At 36.5% G+C, this 17,120-nt stretch overlaps 1 protein-coding gene and 1 long non-coding RNA gene across 4 annotated transcripts in view; both read right to left on the bottom strand.

Moving 5' to 3' along the window:
* Window positions 1-254: 254 nt before the first annotated feature.
* LOC146599647 (uncharacterized) lies at window positions 255-11,284 on the bottom strand. The gene is made up of 4 exons (XR_014894966.1): window positions 11,123-11,284; window positions 6,231-6,342; window positions 3,183-3,307; window positions 255-986 (listed from the first exon to the last, which is right to left on the bottom strand). It is a non-coding gene; the product is annotated as an uncharacterized LOC146599647 (long non-coding RNA).
* Window positions 11,285-11,743: 459 nt separating this feature from the next.
* Window positions 11,744-17,120, bottom strand: part of USP33 (ubiquitin specific peptidase 33) — a 42,077-nt gene continuing 36,700 nt past the window's right edge. For all 3 annotated transcript variants that reach the window (XM_085298173.1, XM_085298174.1, XM_085298175.1), the window contains 3 exons: window positions 16,792-16,894; window positions 15,845-15,913; window positions 11,744-12,943 (listed from right to left, as the gene is read on the bottom strand). In XM_085298173.1, the coding sequence (XP_085154299.1) occupies window positions 12,786-12,943; window positions 15,845-15,913; window positions 16,792-16,894 (330 nt within the window). In that variant the 3' untranslated portion in view covers window positions 11,744-12,785. The remainder of the gene's footprint in view (window positions 12,944-15,844; window positions 15,914-16,791; window positions 16,895-17,120) is intronic.

The raw sequence follows: 17,120 nt of genomic DNA, 5'->3' as shown, positions 1-17,120 counted from the left end.
GACGAGCCCTCGCCTCGCGGGCAGGTGCCTGGCGCAGCGCCCGGCCCGCAGCCCGCTGCCCGCGCCGCGCTGCTTCCCAGCGGCCGGGAGGGGAGGCAGCCCCCGGGGGGGCGCCCTGGCGGCTGCCCGAGCAGCGGGGCTGGGTTGCGCCATGTGAGCTACGGCTCAGGGACAGACGCCGTGGGATGCTCCAGCCCGCCACGTTAGGAGTGGGAAAAAAACAAAAAAACAAACAACAACAACAAAAAAAAAAGTGACTTCAAACCTCTATTTTGGTAGCCTCTTAGTTATCTGCAAACATGCATGTGATCACCACATGTTAGCATTTAATGCACAGTTTGTTCAAAGAGATCTCATTTACTTCTATTTATGAACTACCATGCATCTCCTACTATCCTACTAATCCATCACTGTCTTCTCCTGACACACCACGGTTATAATGCATCTGGAAGAGAATGAGGTAGCCAAGAAATACAGAGGACTCATGTTTTCTGGTTAAATGCTTAGGGAGTTCAAAACCTTCTCATCCAATAAGTAAATAAATAAATAACTTTGCAAATTGCTAAAAAATCCCTATACAAGAGGTTTTCTTTAAAAATAAATTAAGTAGCATTTTGTTGAAGTAGTTGCTGACTGTACTGTAATTAAATTGATTTGTATCCTTCTTATAGGGAGTAACAAAATCAGTTTTAATACAATCATAATTGTACAAATTGCTAGTTATAGATCTTTCATTCTGCTGTCCTAGATCGTATCCTTTGCCTAAAACCTCAGTAACGTTTCCATTTTCCCAAGCATTTCTCACTTTCCTCTGCTTCTTGCTGACTTGGAACTCTTCTCCTGTCATCAGATTCAAAACAACAGAAACCCCACAAGAGAGGGAAGGAAAAATTTTCCTTGAATCCATTCCACCGTTCTCATGCAGCATTCTGTTTGTGTGCCCAAGTCTGAGAAAGTAATGGAGCTTTTTGTTATCATGGCAGCACCTGTAAGCATTAAAATTTTTGTGAATTACAATTAATTTAGAAATATGTTCACTTAGTAAACAGCTGCAGTTGTTTAAGATACTACTACATTTCAGCCAAGTGTTAGTGCTTTTGCAGTAGAGCTGAAGGTTTTTCTCAGCTGCTCCAGTATAATATCCATTGGTTTAGCTCAAATGAATTCCCATGGCAGTCCAAGGGCACAGTTGAGCAATGCAGCTGAGCTGCTTTAGCCAGCACTCTTCCCCCAGCACACACCCCCTGCCCCACTCCCCAGTAATGCAGTCCCACAACTTCCCTTTTGCCCACTCCAGCGCTCATCTGAACATGTGGTAAGCCAGTTGGACTTCCTAAACTACTAAGAAACTGTTGACATCTGTGGTGATTTGTTCTCAGCTAGAAAATAAGCTGCATTAGCACACTACCAAGTCAGGCAAGGGATCCAGTACATGAGAAGTGGAGGAGAAGGTGGTGCCAGCAGAGGGGAGGAGCAGCACTATTTTCTTTTGGCAGCAGCAGATTTTTGGCAGCTGGATGAAACCAGTCCAACCATATTGTCCAACCACACCCTAGACCAAGATTTGTCTTGAATTCACTGAGTCCTTAAATATTATGTTCTGCCATCTTGCTTAAAAAGCAGTAATATCTAGTGAGCAGATGATAACAAAGAGCAACTGTGCATGGTGTGATGTTTCCTGCTAAAGAAAGGGATGCTCCCAAAGCTCTTGCCCCACCTCTCTGTGCTCCTTACTTCCCCTGGATTGAATCCATCAGTCTTCTATCCACAGGGCAGCAGAAGCTGTCCATGCACAGAAAGGACTGAGACTAAGCAGGTTTACTATGAGACCTCTGCCCAAGGGAGTTTACATTTAAACCTTGAGAAACTTCCTTTGGTTGAAGCCAACTGAACATTGTTGTTCTTCCACCCTGCTGTCCCCATAGTTCTAATCTTCAACACTTCAATATCCTGCAGCCTCTTTGCTGCAGTATCCCAGAGGAGGTTCTGAATAATTCCCAATTACACTTCCTGCCTAACAGGCCCATGCTTTCCCTAACATATTCTCACTTTCAGACAGTCCCTCACGTAGCCTATCCAAACTATACCACACTCCTGACTCTAGTGGCAGCCATCTTCTCTGTGCTACAACTTCTATCTTGCAGTAAACAATTGATAGACATGTTTATTAAGAGCAACCTCAAGTAATTTATTCAGCAGTAACCATCTTTTTCTGGCTGTCCGCAGTAAAGAACTATTCTTATCATGGGAAAATGGAGTCAATGACAGTCTTTCATCATGTTATAACAGGACAGGATAAAAAAAACATACTAGATCAAAACCTCCCTCCATCACTAGCTGCTAAAAAATCATGAGCTGTCAGATGTTTTACTCCCCTCCACTTTGCTAAAACAAACTCCTAGCAYATGTTTCTGCATAGAGAACCTCATAAGACCACGAGGCTTGGCTTCAATGAAGCTCTGTTAAAAGGCTCATGTTCTGTGGTAGCGTCCTTGTTTCTAGCTATCTCGATCCATGAAATAGCTTAACTGCTCCTCATGCTTAGTCTGAAAGTAGTACTTTACCAGAGTCAGTCAAATGTTTGATTTTTCTCCCCCTCCCTGACAAAAAGATTGACAAAAATAACTCTCCATGATTCAAAACAATTGAAAAGGTTAGCTCCTAGCTCTTAATAAAGCTGTTCCAGACAGCAGGGCAAGGAAAATAGCTGAATCCTCCTCCAGATTTCAGCTCAGGTTTATTTGTTCTGACTCCAGGCCAGCTGTACTGGACTGGCTGTTTCGTGCAGTGGCTGCACAGAAGTGCTGGAAGACAGCAGAGAGACTCCTGAAGCCAGCTTCAGTTCAGTAGGGTCAGCTTCAACAGGGCTGCCCAAAGCTAACCACCATCCTGTGCTGGAGTTAGCTCAGCACAGTACCCAAAAGTCTCTGCACTAATTAGTTTACTATCCTAAAAATTATCCACAAAAATTTCTTAGGTGGCTTTTTGATTTTTTTCCATTTACAGTATATCTGGAAAAATCTCACATTTAAATTCTGAAGAAAATTCCTTACAAGAAAGAGTTACAGAAAATAGCTTCAAGTTACAAAAGGGAAATTTTAGCTGAGCTAAGAGGAAGACATTTTTAAACAGTATTACAGGAAAAGGCTATTTTTTGCTTGTGTGTTCTTACAAGGAATCACCTCATGTTTTCTTTATTGTAGGTCCTCTATTTTGCCACCCACTTCTGCCTGCTGCATTCCCTGGAAGGCCCTAAACCTCTTCTTTCATTGGTGCTACTAGATGTAGAGAACAAACCTGAAAAAGGCTAGATTTATGTTAACTTCAACAACAGTAACACCACCATCACATTTTCCAATGTTCTTACATAAACAAAGTGTCTTAGATAAAGTTGTGGCTCCAGCAGCTAATTCAGAAAGACTGCACAGGCTTCTTGCCAGAACTGTAAACATTAGCATTTATAGTATTATCAATTCAATAACCTATTATTAAGAACATGCATTTTGTTACTGTTTTCACTACTTGAAATACTACTTTGACAAAGCCTTTATAATAGTTATACAAGTCCCCATGTCAAAAATCAGTAAAAAGCAAATTATTAAAATAGTGATCAAAAATGCAATCATGCTGAATTATGAATTCAGGATTACAAACTGACATCTGGTCTAGCGTCTACTGAAAACCAGCACCAGCCATAAATTTAGAATGCCTAGTTTTACTGCTCTGTTTTGTGGCAACAATTTCAACTACAGTTTGAAAAAGCAGAAAAAGGTGGAAAAAGCTGTTAAATAGACCTGTAATACATCAGTGACTGGAGACTGTACGCGTACATTAGACAATTTAGGCGTCTTATAATACACACAGCCTATTGCAGAGATCACCTTAATAAAAGATGTCCTATAACATATTATGAAAAAGCAAGTTGCCAGTTACTTATTGCTTATTTCCATTTTATACCTGTATATTTAAAGTAGTGGTCATCTAACTCAAGTAGATGTAAAAATAACCCCCTCTATGTTTACAAATAAGAAGAACTGATATATATTTTTCATAATAATTGGGCTACATTCAATGAAAGTGTACAACCACTCCCTTGCTCATGAAATATTCCACTTAAAACTGCTTTTGCTAATTTGAGTAGAGGCTTCAAAATCAGGTAGATAGAAAACGCTAGCTAGAATACAGTGCATTATTAAAAATATTCCGGTTTAGAATTCATTAGACTTAGTATGTTATTTTTCTGATATTTAAACTTTGTCTTGGGTTTCCATAAAATAACAACCTCCAAAATCAGGATCTCAACATTTCTGATTTTTATAGTTAGGTTACTCTAGGAGTTTTAATTCTTGTAAGTGTTATAAACTCCTATCAAAGTCATTTCTATCTTTTCCCTTCTCCTTTATGTATGGAGCACTGTCAGGTATTAGTGGGTCTGCAATAACACATCAGATTGTGTTCACAACCTACCTAAAGGTGTGTCAGGTCATGGAATCTCCCTGTAATTGTTTTGATTACTTTGCATATTCTTTCAGGTCCTAGACCACAGTAGAGGGCTCTATTATTGCTCTGATGCTGAACAGCATGATGTGTTCAACACAAAGCAGAAAAAAGGATTAGAAGTTTCCAAAATGAAGGTGTCTAAATGCAAAAATTAAGCCTACCCCTGATGCACATTTTTTTGCTAAACAGAAAAGTCTCCTAAAGTCAAGCCTACGTTTTGGGATTAGGGTCCTCTTCTAGATGATATGAAAGAGAGGTTTAAGTAAAAATTTGAACTACCACCATGTAGGAATGGATACYAGCACCACTGACAGTTCCATTTTACACAGCAGGGATCCTTGTTCAGGACTAGAAATCTAGACTGGAGGATAGCCACTTTTCAGCAGAAAAGCCTACCAATAGATACATCTTCTGTATCTAGAAGGCTTGAAGCACTTTCTGGGTTCCTGCCCCCAAATTACCTTTATCTTTTTCAGTATCTACAGAAAGAGCCAAGGAAGACTAGTCTCTACACTGAGGTCTTTAAAGTTAAGGTTAGACATGAAGTTTGGATCATTACTGATCTGGTTTTAGAGACAAATTACCTTTTCTATGATGCTACGTAGGAAATCAGATTAATTATACTACAAACAAAACAAAAAAGAAAGATGCAGTGCATTTCCCTTGCTAAAAATTATTAGGAGGATGAAACACCAAGGAAGAGTTCATAGCTGAAAAATAGCTTGCTTATTGCTTAATTTRTAAAGTCAGTCTAATTACAAGCATTTTTTACTAGACTAGAAATATAATAGGAAATACTGTTTAACTGAATTAGTGTTGCCAATTGATTAGCATTTTGGCACTTATGAATGCATTCCTTTCATTACAGCTGAAAATCTCATTAAAAGAATCTTACTTTTGTACCGATAGAGGTGTGCATCCTTCACGGAAACACAAATGCTGTTCTTTTGGATTTAGCATTTTAACAGACCGGGGCGGGGGGGGAAGTAATGTATCACCATGGTAACCAGGACATCTTTTTTAGCATGTACATTACAAAAACATACACAAGACACAACAAAATTAGTCACTTATAAAAGTGATCACTTCTGGGCAAAACTGTTCACAAAAAAAGTATGACATTTTCCTTTGAGGTAAGGGACATGAAAATTGGTATTTTTCATTTTTGGCAGCTGCCTATTATTTTCAACTAAGATTTTTCTTACTTGTTATTCTCTTTGCTGCCCTTTTTGCTCTTTGCAACAGATACTTCATGATGTACTTTTTCATGTGGCAAGTTAAACCAGAAGTGGAACTTACTAAAATTCTTAATAAAGAGAAAGTTGTTTGTGAGTTTCAAGTGAGAAAGGAGAAATATATCTGGAAATATAAACATTTGTTGCACTTGCATGTTTCTTAATCAGTTGAGTATATTAAGTCTTCTCAACCTCCTTTATATTATGAAAGCATTTTAAGGATTAACAACTACTTAATTTTACACCTCTCATACTGTTGAATAATCAGCATATAAGAAAAGTGACTAAGATTCACTAACAGTGAGGAGGCAAAACAAACCTGTGTGTATGAACATCCAGTCTATTCCCAACAGTCTATTCCAACTTCCTATTTGAGGGATCAAATTCATGTTGCATTTTCTGAAGTCTGCACATCTATCTATCCATGATCTTTCTAAGAAAAGCTGTGGTCAAGTAACTTGACAAGTAGTATCACTAAGAATCCATAAAACTTACCGGATCCATTAGTGTTTCTCACAAATGAACCTTCTTTTACTATCTGCATGTCACAGCTGGCACACATTTAGGAAGGGAGAAAAGTTTGAAACATCAAAGTATTATCAACCACCTATGAAAAATGTGTTGGACAGATATTGTAAGCAAGTACTTAATATTAAATGTATTACAAAAAGATGGCATTTTATCTTATTCTGTACTTTGTCCTAACATTTTTAATGTAAGAAAAGCCATATCATCTTGTTGAATGACATTTTAAACAGCAGTATATATTACAGAGTACATTCAAGAAAACAATTTATGTTTTCAGTGCTAGTAGGAATAGCCCTTTTAAAATTTATTGCTGATGAGGCTATTTTCTATTCTGTTAAGATTTTGAAGGCTAWAATGAACCAAAGTTTGTTTGCAACCAGACAATTTACGTGAAATAATGCTGAAAGTGATTTGTCTTACTTTGTGACGCTTCAGAAATCTAGAATCTATTTTGCTTCCTGCTACTAATTGTCAGCTCTGGATGCCTCAAGTATAGAAGGAAGCCAGAAAAGCCATCTGTTTGGAAGAATAAAAAAGCCTAGTTGTTTTACTCATTTCCTGGGTAAAATGAAGAGCTGAAAGGTTTTCAGTGAGAAAACTGCTTAGACTGCATTAAGCCAGTTGTACATGAGGAATTCAAGAGGAATAAATGGAACAGAGTTTTCTTAGTTCAGTCTGAGATCCGTATGGCAAATACGAAGAGACTACTAGCCCATTTAAACAGAACCTTTAAGTTCTCCAGCAGATTCTTCCAGTCTCTAGTTTGCTTTTCCAAATGAACTTGCATGATGAATAACGGTACATCAACCACAAACAAAAAGAAATCAAACGTTGGCACTATCGTTATAAATAAATGCCTGTAATACTAACTCAATAGAAAAACTTCTTGGCTTTAGTCCTTCTAAGAAAACCTGAGATACCTTGTATTACAAAAACACCCATACCTTAAATAATTTTGAACTTCAGAAGGATTAGTACATTGGTATAATACATTAGTACAGCAAATTACACCGGATTTCACAAGAAAAACTCAGACCTACATGTACATACTTAAGTTTCAATGCACAAATGAAAGCTATTTCATCAGTCTAAAAGATTTTACAGCCAAATGTATTTAACTGTTTAGGCAGATATCCCACAGTCAGAAGGATATGCTAAATCAATAATAATATAAAATAATCCTTCTTCGTAGGGCTGTCTTTACCAAAATATAGGATTACAAATATATAAAAGGCTTTAAATATGAACTCTTTCAGGTATCGCAGAAATAGTACTCTGCCAAAAGGACAGACTTCTAGAAGTAAACTATCATCTAGATTCAAAACCTGGGGACTAACGGACTACTGCTTGTTGGCTCCAGGCTTCTCTCATCTTTACTTCAATAGCTGGTCAGAGGTTCATTCCTAACAGCTTACCTCTGTCAGTAGAACCGATAAGCACAACCATATGACTCTGCAACTCTCAGACGAAGCTAAAGACTGTAGAACTTCCAGGTAAAATATCAGGGTAAAGAAATGACTTGCATTTAAAAAACCTAAATAGTTTAGGTGTCATTGACCAGGTGTATTTGATGGGTTTGCAAATGGCAGTCTAGACATAGCAGTACAATTCAAATGTAAAATCTCCTTACCACTGTCAGGCACACATGTGGCAATGGCATTTCTCCTTCAAATTCAGATTTGCAGTGTTGCATCAGAGACCTTACCCTACAGCAGATTTCATCAACTAAATGTTAGATGATACCTTAACAAGTTTTTGCTGCATTTGGGCAGCTCAACAGCTGACAATAACAATACCACTCAAATAAAATATGCAGAGTTATGAAAACAGATTGAGTTTTCTGATATGAATAAGTAAAAATGGCTTTCCCATTCYCCCTTTTTCAAATCCTGTTTTGGTACAATTATTGAACAGCATATGAAGTCTCTAACTTACCTAGCAAACTTCCAGGTCATTACTGACAGAAAACTGACACCTATCACTGCGTTCAATTGAAGTATCATCTATCTATTTGAAACGAGGAAACAAAAAAAACAAAACAAACAAACAAAMAAAACTATCTGATCCATTTACTCAAGATCATTATTCCTATGCAGAACTTAATCATTTTAGTGCCTCCAGCCATAGTTCAATTAAGAAACTAGAGAAATAGATTACGTACATTTATATTTATCCCTAGATGTACAACTAAATTAGATGCTACTTGCAGAGACAGCTTTCTAGACTACCTAACCTGAATCACATATAACAGTCTTCAAAACTTCCTTGAATTCCTAGTACTCCTATGACAGAAAAAGACTGGCCGTTAAGTCAGTAACACAGGATAGTTTCATAAATAGCAAGCAGGTTGTTTTTATTTGCTTCATTAAGCAGGGGGACTACTTACCTCTCACCTCTGAGGCATATTGTGAAAGTGACTTACTTTGCCAGTAACTATTTCAATAGCTTGTCAGCTATTTTTTCCCCCAATTAGACTATTCAGCTACATCACACAGTACTTGAAGCATTCTTCTGGACGTCGGGTGGGGGTGACAGGGAGGGATACTACTTGCAAACAAAACTTGAACAATTTAGAGAGAAATCAAACTAAGAGCTAGTAAGCTAGTTTCTTCAAAAGACGATCAGCATTACCAGATTGAACAGCACTTTTTTAGTAGCCCACATCTAGATTTACAGGCCCAGAAAACGGGCCCTACTGAATTTTTCTCTTCTTGAAATGACAGCTTCCCTGGCATCCAAACATACTGCCTTGTTTCCTCAACTGGAGACAAACGGACAAAGAACCCAACACAATTGGTTAAAGACTTCCCGGGTAGGGAGGGGAACAGAACCATTTCAACAGCCCTTCCTGTGACACATTCTTTCTCTGCTTTGAATCAGAGCTTTTGTCACAGCAAAGGTTTCTTCTGTATCTATACTCTGAAACATTACCTTCTCTCCAGTATATGCAAGAGATCTGGCATTCTCTCAAACTGTCTTACTTTAAACAGGTTTTCACTTCCGTGGCATAAAACTCCTACAAATGGATGACTTCCTAGTCCTTGGAGAATTCAGTAACTGTTTTGCAACCAAATACATATATTTCATCTCCGCAAACTCAGCGATTTTTTTTATCATGACAAACAGCTGTAGTGGGAAGATGCCTGTTTCTGAAGGTAACAGAGGTGTTTCATGACTGCTAATTTAAAAGGACTTGTGYACATGCACAGTTTATGTTTACTATGGATTCCCAGACATCCAATGAAAGAGTTTCTACAGAATTGCTTGCAGAAAATTTCTAACAGGCTACATAATATCCAGTACCACTAATCATTGCTAGTATTTAGACAAATATTCCTACTGTCTAGGAAAAATTATCATCCAGCATTTTTTTTTTCTATGTTAGAAGCCTTGCGTCTCCCTTCAAAATTCTTTTAAGCYAGATAACTTCTGAGTTTTGTTAGTCTTTCTGAAATATTCTCCTCTCAACTTTATTACTATATAGTATCCAAAATTATTGGAAACAGTACAGATGAGAGCTCACCACCAAAGCACCACGTAGAGCATAATAATTACCTCCTGTGCCTCACATCTGATGCTTTTGGTACTACTACCCAGAACAATTTTTTGTTATCAGATTTTAACTGTTACTTAGTCTGATCTGCTATAATACTCAGAACACTTGCACAGAACTGCTTCGTTACCAAACTGATGCCCAACGCTCAATCTTTTTTTTCTTAAATACAAGTGCACTCTGTTCCAGCACCCTGATTATTARTAGAAATATTACATCAGATAGTAAACCTAATCATTGTACAGTGATTTAATCAAGAACATATTTTTCAAATTCAGTCAACAACACAYAGGGAAAAACTATTCCTAAAGTATGCAGAGCTATTAATGTTTTTATGTTTTTTTTTTAATCAGTTTTACTATAGTAAGAACCTTAAAAATAGTTTAAGTCTGATAAAAGCTTAACAAAGAACAAGTTAAACCTAGACAGTATAAACCCAGGTTTGAGTTTAGTTATTCTAGTAARAAAAAAAAAAAAAAAGAAGGAAGTAGGAAGCTAGAAGTACCTCCCACAAGCCAAGGTCTACAAATTACTATTGACTGTTCATAAGCAAGTTAAACAGTGAGATAACTTTTTAAGTATAAGGTTTTTGCAACTGCAATGTTTGTTTGCTGTATATGTAACTTGGTATTAACTTCAAAGTACCTTATCTATTAATATAAAATTGTAGAAATGCATGGTCAGATAGTTAAGGACTCTGCTTTGTGTTCCTTTAGATTTACTCCTGTGTACACGCAAGACTTCTCAGCTGCAGGTATCCCAAGATCTTCTTTAGAATTTAAGGAGAAACAGGCAAGTTCAGAAATTAACAGGCTAGGCAAGAGTTATATAAAGCTATTTAAAATTGAGTATTTTTTTCCCCTAATTCATATAATTACTGCCTTTATATTGCTGTTGATTCCCCCCTATTTGCACTGCTTTATTCATATTGTATTAGCATTTAAGATATATGTATTTCCTTTAGTTCACAGCAAAACTCATTTACCTAGGACAGATTCCTTAAATTTCTCTTGATTCAGAGGCCTTACTTACAGATGAATAGGGCATTCCATCTTTCCCCTTTCTGTTTTTTCAGCCACTTGTTTATAAACAAGACTGGCATTATTCTTCTTCCAAATCTCTTCAGAGCTCTGTACCTACCTCTGTCTTAAGCCAATGTGCCCCCAAAGGACAATAAGTTACTTTTATAAAAGACTTAAGTTACATAGCTGCAGGTTGGAAGTACAAGCTGCCTACTCTTTTAGTTCTTTTCTACTGGATTTAAAGGCCAGAAAGTACAAGACTATTCCATTAGACTCCAGCTTACCTTATAAAGGCAGAAAACTTACAGCAAAGCAAAATGCTGAAGTACAATATATTCTATATGTGGCTTTTACAAGCTGTATCATCTGAAATAGGAACATAAATTTTGTTTAGTTCAAACTATGCTACAAGATCTACAAAGAAATACTAAATGGTATCAAATTATCGACAAAGTAAAGGTGATGAGTTAAGAGGATCAAAAGTAACACACATTACAAACCCAGCTTAATTCCTTCTGTTCCTTGCTCTAGCTCTTCTCAGGCAGAGCAAGTAAAATACTGGTTTAGCTACTCAGAACTGACTCCTGCTACGTGGCACATCACCAATGGGGTCAAGTACTTTAGGTTACAGGACACAGTCTAGATTGTCCTGTGTGATTCTTTAACCAGAATGGCTTTAAGTGCTTTACAAAACCTAAGAACATTTTTATACTATATATAAAATTATCCAGACAAATGTTGTCTCAGCATTTGCTCACTTTGGAGCTAGAAATACCAGCATCACTGTCTAACCATAAAATGTTCACGGAATACACTTATATGGGTGTGAAAGTAGTATCAAAGCATTGCTTTGAAAGGTTTTGTATTGATGTAATAAATGAAAAACATTAAGAAAGCTTTCCTCCTCCTTCCGCAATTGAAGTTTTTTTATTATTATTATTATTGATCCAATCTTGAATAATGCTGCTTATTTGGTAACAATATCAGGCAAAAACAAGAGCAAATGCCATTCTGCATTCCAATATGAATCATTTAGTAAAGTTCTGCAATATATATATTTCATTCAGCTTTTGACATCACAGGTCATCATGCCACTGAGTATTTTTAACAATACAATAAAATCCTTTAAAAGGAATTGTTTTGTGAATATAAGAGACGAGACAATTTAATTTCTCAAATTTATACCACTCATGTCCATAATCATTTTACATTCCACACTTCATGCTTTCAAACATCATTCTAGAGAAGACTAAAATTTTTTTTTGTCACATATTATTAGAGATACTAGCCAGGCTTAGAGWTACAGAAACCTACAATAAGATGCAAAGTTTATTAAATAATAAATTACTACATTTGCTGACTAAAACAATATTCCATCTAGACTAATATTTGATCCATTCAAATACAAAAAGTATTTGGATGTTATATACTACTTGTTTTATATACTTACAGTGCAAAAAAGGCAAGACTTTTTCCTGAGCATTTAGGAAGTTTTTTTTCCTTTTTATTAAATCAATGATTATGATCCATTTAAAATATACTCCCTTTATACCTAGGCTTGTCAAAACTGTACAATTAAAGTAGGCAGCAGTTTGTAGATATCAGAAGTCCAATCAAGAGGTCATTTTATGACATCTCTAAAATTTTACTCATTTTTTAAGTCTATGATTATACAGGATTTTGACTTGTACCAAGAAAACCAGAAATGACAATTTTTTCCATTGACTAAACACTCCAAAATGTACAAACCACATGCCTTCCAGAACAGAGAAACAAGTCTATATTTAAGCAAATTGTAATACATATTTCAACTTACTATTCTTTAGTTAACATAATGCCCAGTGAGCTTTGCCTCCTACAAATATTACAAAATAAAACTTTCAGGAATGTAYTGGGGCATTTTGTAAGGAAGCTGAATTCCTTACACATTCATCTTTATCTCAACAGCTACAGACCATGAGTTTCTAATTCAATCTTCTCCTCTGTTTGCAAGATATCAGGGTCTACTGGAGGAACAGGTGGTCTGAGTATAATCTCTGGACCTCCACCATAGATTGACTGAAGAAAATTCCATGTTTCTTCAGATATCTGTCCAGAATCTGCACCTGAAAACATTTTTAAAGTTTTGATTACAATTTAAAATTCTTCCCCCCCCCCCTTTTTTCCTTTAAGTCCATAACATATACAAAAAGAACAAAATACTCAGACAAACTGAATACCCTAATCTGGGTGCTTTATCTTTTACTATCTACCAAACCAGATGACGTATGTTAGTTTTATGCTTCTTGATTCTACAACTACCTGCTCTCTACACTATCTAATACTTAGCAGAGCTCAACCATAAAAATGCATGATATTAAGATAAACATCTTGTCTGACACTCATCAACCAAGCTGACAGCTGGCCAGTCTTGCAGTTTTAGGCTGCTTCTCAGTACACAGACAGGGCAAGGATTCGTATTAATGTAAGGACATCCAGTCCTGCTAATTACCATAAAGTTCAAGGGTGCAAGGTTTGCTTAATGAGAAAAATTCAAGATTTTACAGTAAAGAATAAAAGAACAGGAGCCACAGTGGAATTCTGAGAACTTCTGATAGAAAAGACTATCAGGACATTAACTGCCTTGCTAACACTTCTTGTATGTGGCACTGTGATGAGTCAGCTTGATTTCTCTGTCCATTTAATAAAGTCTTTGTTCACAATCCCATTCCTCTGGCTAGATGTCTTCTCAGATCAGTATCCAATAATCACTTCCAATTTTCAGTAACCCTTTACAGAGGTAGGGTAACCCCAACATATCACTACTCTGATTTTAATACAAGGATTCTGTCTGATACAGTTGAAGTCAGGATTTCTTAGCTTAGGTGCAGAGAACAGCTTTCTACTCTATCTGAATAAGACTATTCCATCTTAAGCAACTGATTAAAAACCTGCTTACAGGAAGTTTCTCCCAATATTCTTTTATTAGAAATTATTCTTAATCTATCTCATTAAGTTTAATTACAATACCCTCAATTTCAAAGAAAAACAAAAAGCTAAATCAAGGGGACTTTTCCATGTATGCTCATAATTTTCTAGCCTCACCACATATGCCAATGGACTTACAACCCTACTTTACATATAAAACACTTCTGAAGAGGAAGGGTACAAAGAGTTACACATTTGTTTACCCGCACTGAGTCAACCATGCAAAGCTTCATCTGGAAGTCAGGATGTACTGTGCCAGAATTAATAAAGGTATACCTCAGTAAATAAATGTTTAGGTTCAATGCTGTACTTAAAAATGCAACTGACTCCATTCCTGCAGGCACAGGAGTAGACCTTCCTCCCCTCATCCAGCTTCCAGCTCTAATGGTCACATTTAGCTGAACAAGCACAGTGAACTAACATAGCAATCAAGACCACTGAATCACAAAGATATGTAATACTACACACTACTTAGTAGTGCTCTAACCTATTCACTCAGGAAGAGAGGTAAGTATTTCCATGATCTTTCTCTTAATTTCTACTTACGTTCTAACTCGAGTTAATATAGCCAAAGCCCAAAAATGTCATTTTACTTAGTTACTGATCCTAAACTGAATTTCTGTTGCTATACTTCAATCAGATGCTTCATAACTTATATTTGAATCCTATGTTACAGCTTAAATTTTAAAAAGCACTGGCACATGCATAGGAGCAAGAACTCATTCTTAAAAAAAAAAAAATAACATTTTACAGCTGGTAAGATTCACCCAGGAGCTAGTGACCTCCAGCAAACTGCCTAGTAGGTCTGCTGTATGTTGAGGCATTAAACTTAACTGTGAAAAAATCCAGTTAACAAATAACAATTAACCTTAACATTGCATTTTCCTCAAAACTGAGCTATAATTAAATGAAACATTCACATGATGTTTTAACAGGAAATCTAAATGGGTTTTATGGGTTAAGTTTAGCTCAGTTGGTTAGAGTGTGGTGCTAATAATGCCAAGGTCATGGGTTCGATCCCCGTATGTGCTACTTGAGGGCCGGACTAGATCATCTCCACAGATCCCTTCCAACCTTACCAATTCTATGATTCTATGATTCTAAAGTCTTCATAGAGCAAACTGTGTTAAAAAACTTAACTTTTCTCTCTACACAAAATTCAGAYAGATGTTATTAAGAATCTGACTATGAATAATAAATAAAATCTATCTTTGTAGGCTGGAAAAGTTTTTGCAATATACTTTAGCCTGGAGAAGAGAAAACTGAGGGTGGATCTTATCAGTGTGTATAAGTACCTGAAGGGAGGGTGTCAAGCGGATGGGGCTAAACCCTTTTCAATAGTCCCATGTGACAGGACTAGAGGTAACAGGCACAAACTGAACCACAGGAAGTTCCACCTGAATGAGGAGGAATTTTTTTCCTGKGAGAGCGACRGAGCACTGGAACAGGTTGTCCAGAGAGGTTGTGGAGTCTCCTTCTCTGGAGATCTTCAAGGCCTGCCTGGATGCTACCCTGTAACATGCTCTAGGTGACTCTGCTTCAGCAGGTGGGTTGGACTAGATGATCTCCAGAGGTCCCTTTCAACCTTACCCATTCTGTGATTCTATGATCATTAAATTACTTGCAGAAAAATGAGCAACAGTATTTACTCACTGTAGTTTGTTTCCCTCTGTCAGAAGTAGCTCTCAACTCATATTAGGATTCAAGATTCAAATAACTAAATATAGATAGAGAATACAGCCTAAAAGCCAAAATTATTCTGCACTGCTTTCTACATTCTTATCTGCACTTGGATTAGTTTACTATAGACACTAACTCATAATTTTATGAATAAGCTGGCCTCCTAAAAATGGGCCTTGTAACCATGACCAGTTCTTCAGTTTTCCTCCAAATTAATTTTTCTTAGTTAAAACAGAACACACACATTCCCCAGAAATTATAATTTTACAAAAACAGTTAATATAAGGATTTATAAYAAATTTTCCTAGCTTTAGCAAATACATAATTAGGAGTCCAAAGCCGCAGCACCTTGCACCTACCTTGCTTTAGCACAATATTTCCACATTTTGTGACTGCAATCTTGGTGTTATCAATAGGACCAGGAGGCTCTAAAGTGACAGAAATGATTAAAATGACAGTGTGAAAACAAACAGTCCGGAGGTTCAGTTTTTAAATGAAAGGAGTAGTCTGTTTGCTTCCTGCTTGCTCTTGTACTGCTCAGCAATGTTCCAAGTTGTTAAAAGCTAATCAGAATTTTAATTAAAAGCATTTTTTTCCCAGGCATTCATGATTACAGTAAGCCTTCAAGCAATGTAAAATGCAAATTAATCCTAATTCTCACCTCCAGCCACGCTATCCCAGAGCAGATTCAAACAAGATTAGAGAACATTTTGTCAGTATTTCCATTTCAAAATTTTATGCGCACCTAAAGGTGGTTAATAGTGATATGATTACAGTTATCTGTGTGTCTAAATTCTATCAGTGAAATGCTCTTTCCTCCAGAAGCTACAGCATTATCAGTCTGTTTGTACTGCATAATGCATACCTCTTCACACTCGAACCCAATTTTTCCTGCTGCTGTTAAAAGCTCACTCTGTTTCCTGCAGATGTTGGTATTTAAGTTTTCTACTGCTTTTGCAAAGATTAAGAACAATAAGCTTTGTATAAACCTGAAACCACCCTCCCCAAACAAGCAACATACTTTCACAAGTATCCTATCATCCATTCCCATGAATTATCTAATTTTGACTATAGTCTATAATTTGATTTCAGATATAATTAGATATATCTGCTACATATGAAAACTATGTCTTCGTTTTTTGGTGAGTTTTTGTTTGCTTGTTTTTAAAGAGCTTTTGTTGCCTTATCTTGCTATTCTTCCTGCATCCTTCTACCGAAGGACAAGCAATTTACTTAAACAGTACTACTATCTGACAATAAGAAGAAAGAAAAGGTTACTCACATCTTGATATAAACTACAACTTACCACTGTCTTTGCCCTTTACAAATGCTTCCCACTCTCTGAACCACTGCATGCTAATGCAGTAAAAAGTTGATGGAGATTCTTCTTCTTGGAATGCTCTATTAAGCTGCAAGGAAAAAGAATTATTATTTTTCTGCCTTTTTATTAAGCTGCTAATATTTAGCAAGCAGTTAAAAATACTTAWCAAGATAATACAGTGCCACAGAAAAATTTATAAAGAACTTCAGATCATCAGAACCATAAACTCTTGGTAAATTTCAAATGTAAGGATTTTGATATAGTGGTAGTTTAAGTTAAAAAAAAAAAAAAAAACAGTTCTGTGTATACAAACA

This window comes from Rhea americana, unplaced genomic scaffold, assembly GCF_003343005.1.
Source record: "Rhea americana isolate MKP2758 unplaced genomic scaffold, rheAme1 scaffold_136, whole genome shotgun sequence".
NCBI lineage: Eukaryota > Metazoa > Chordata > Aves > Rheiformes > Rheidae > Rhea > Rhea americana.
This window is presented reverse-complemented; position numbering and strand designations above follow the sequence as displayed.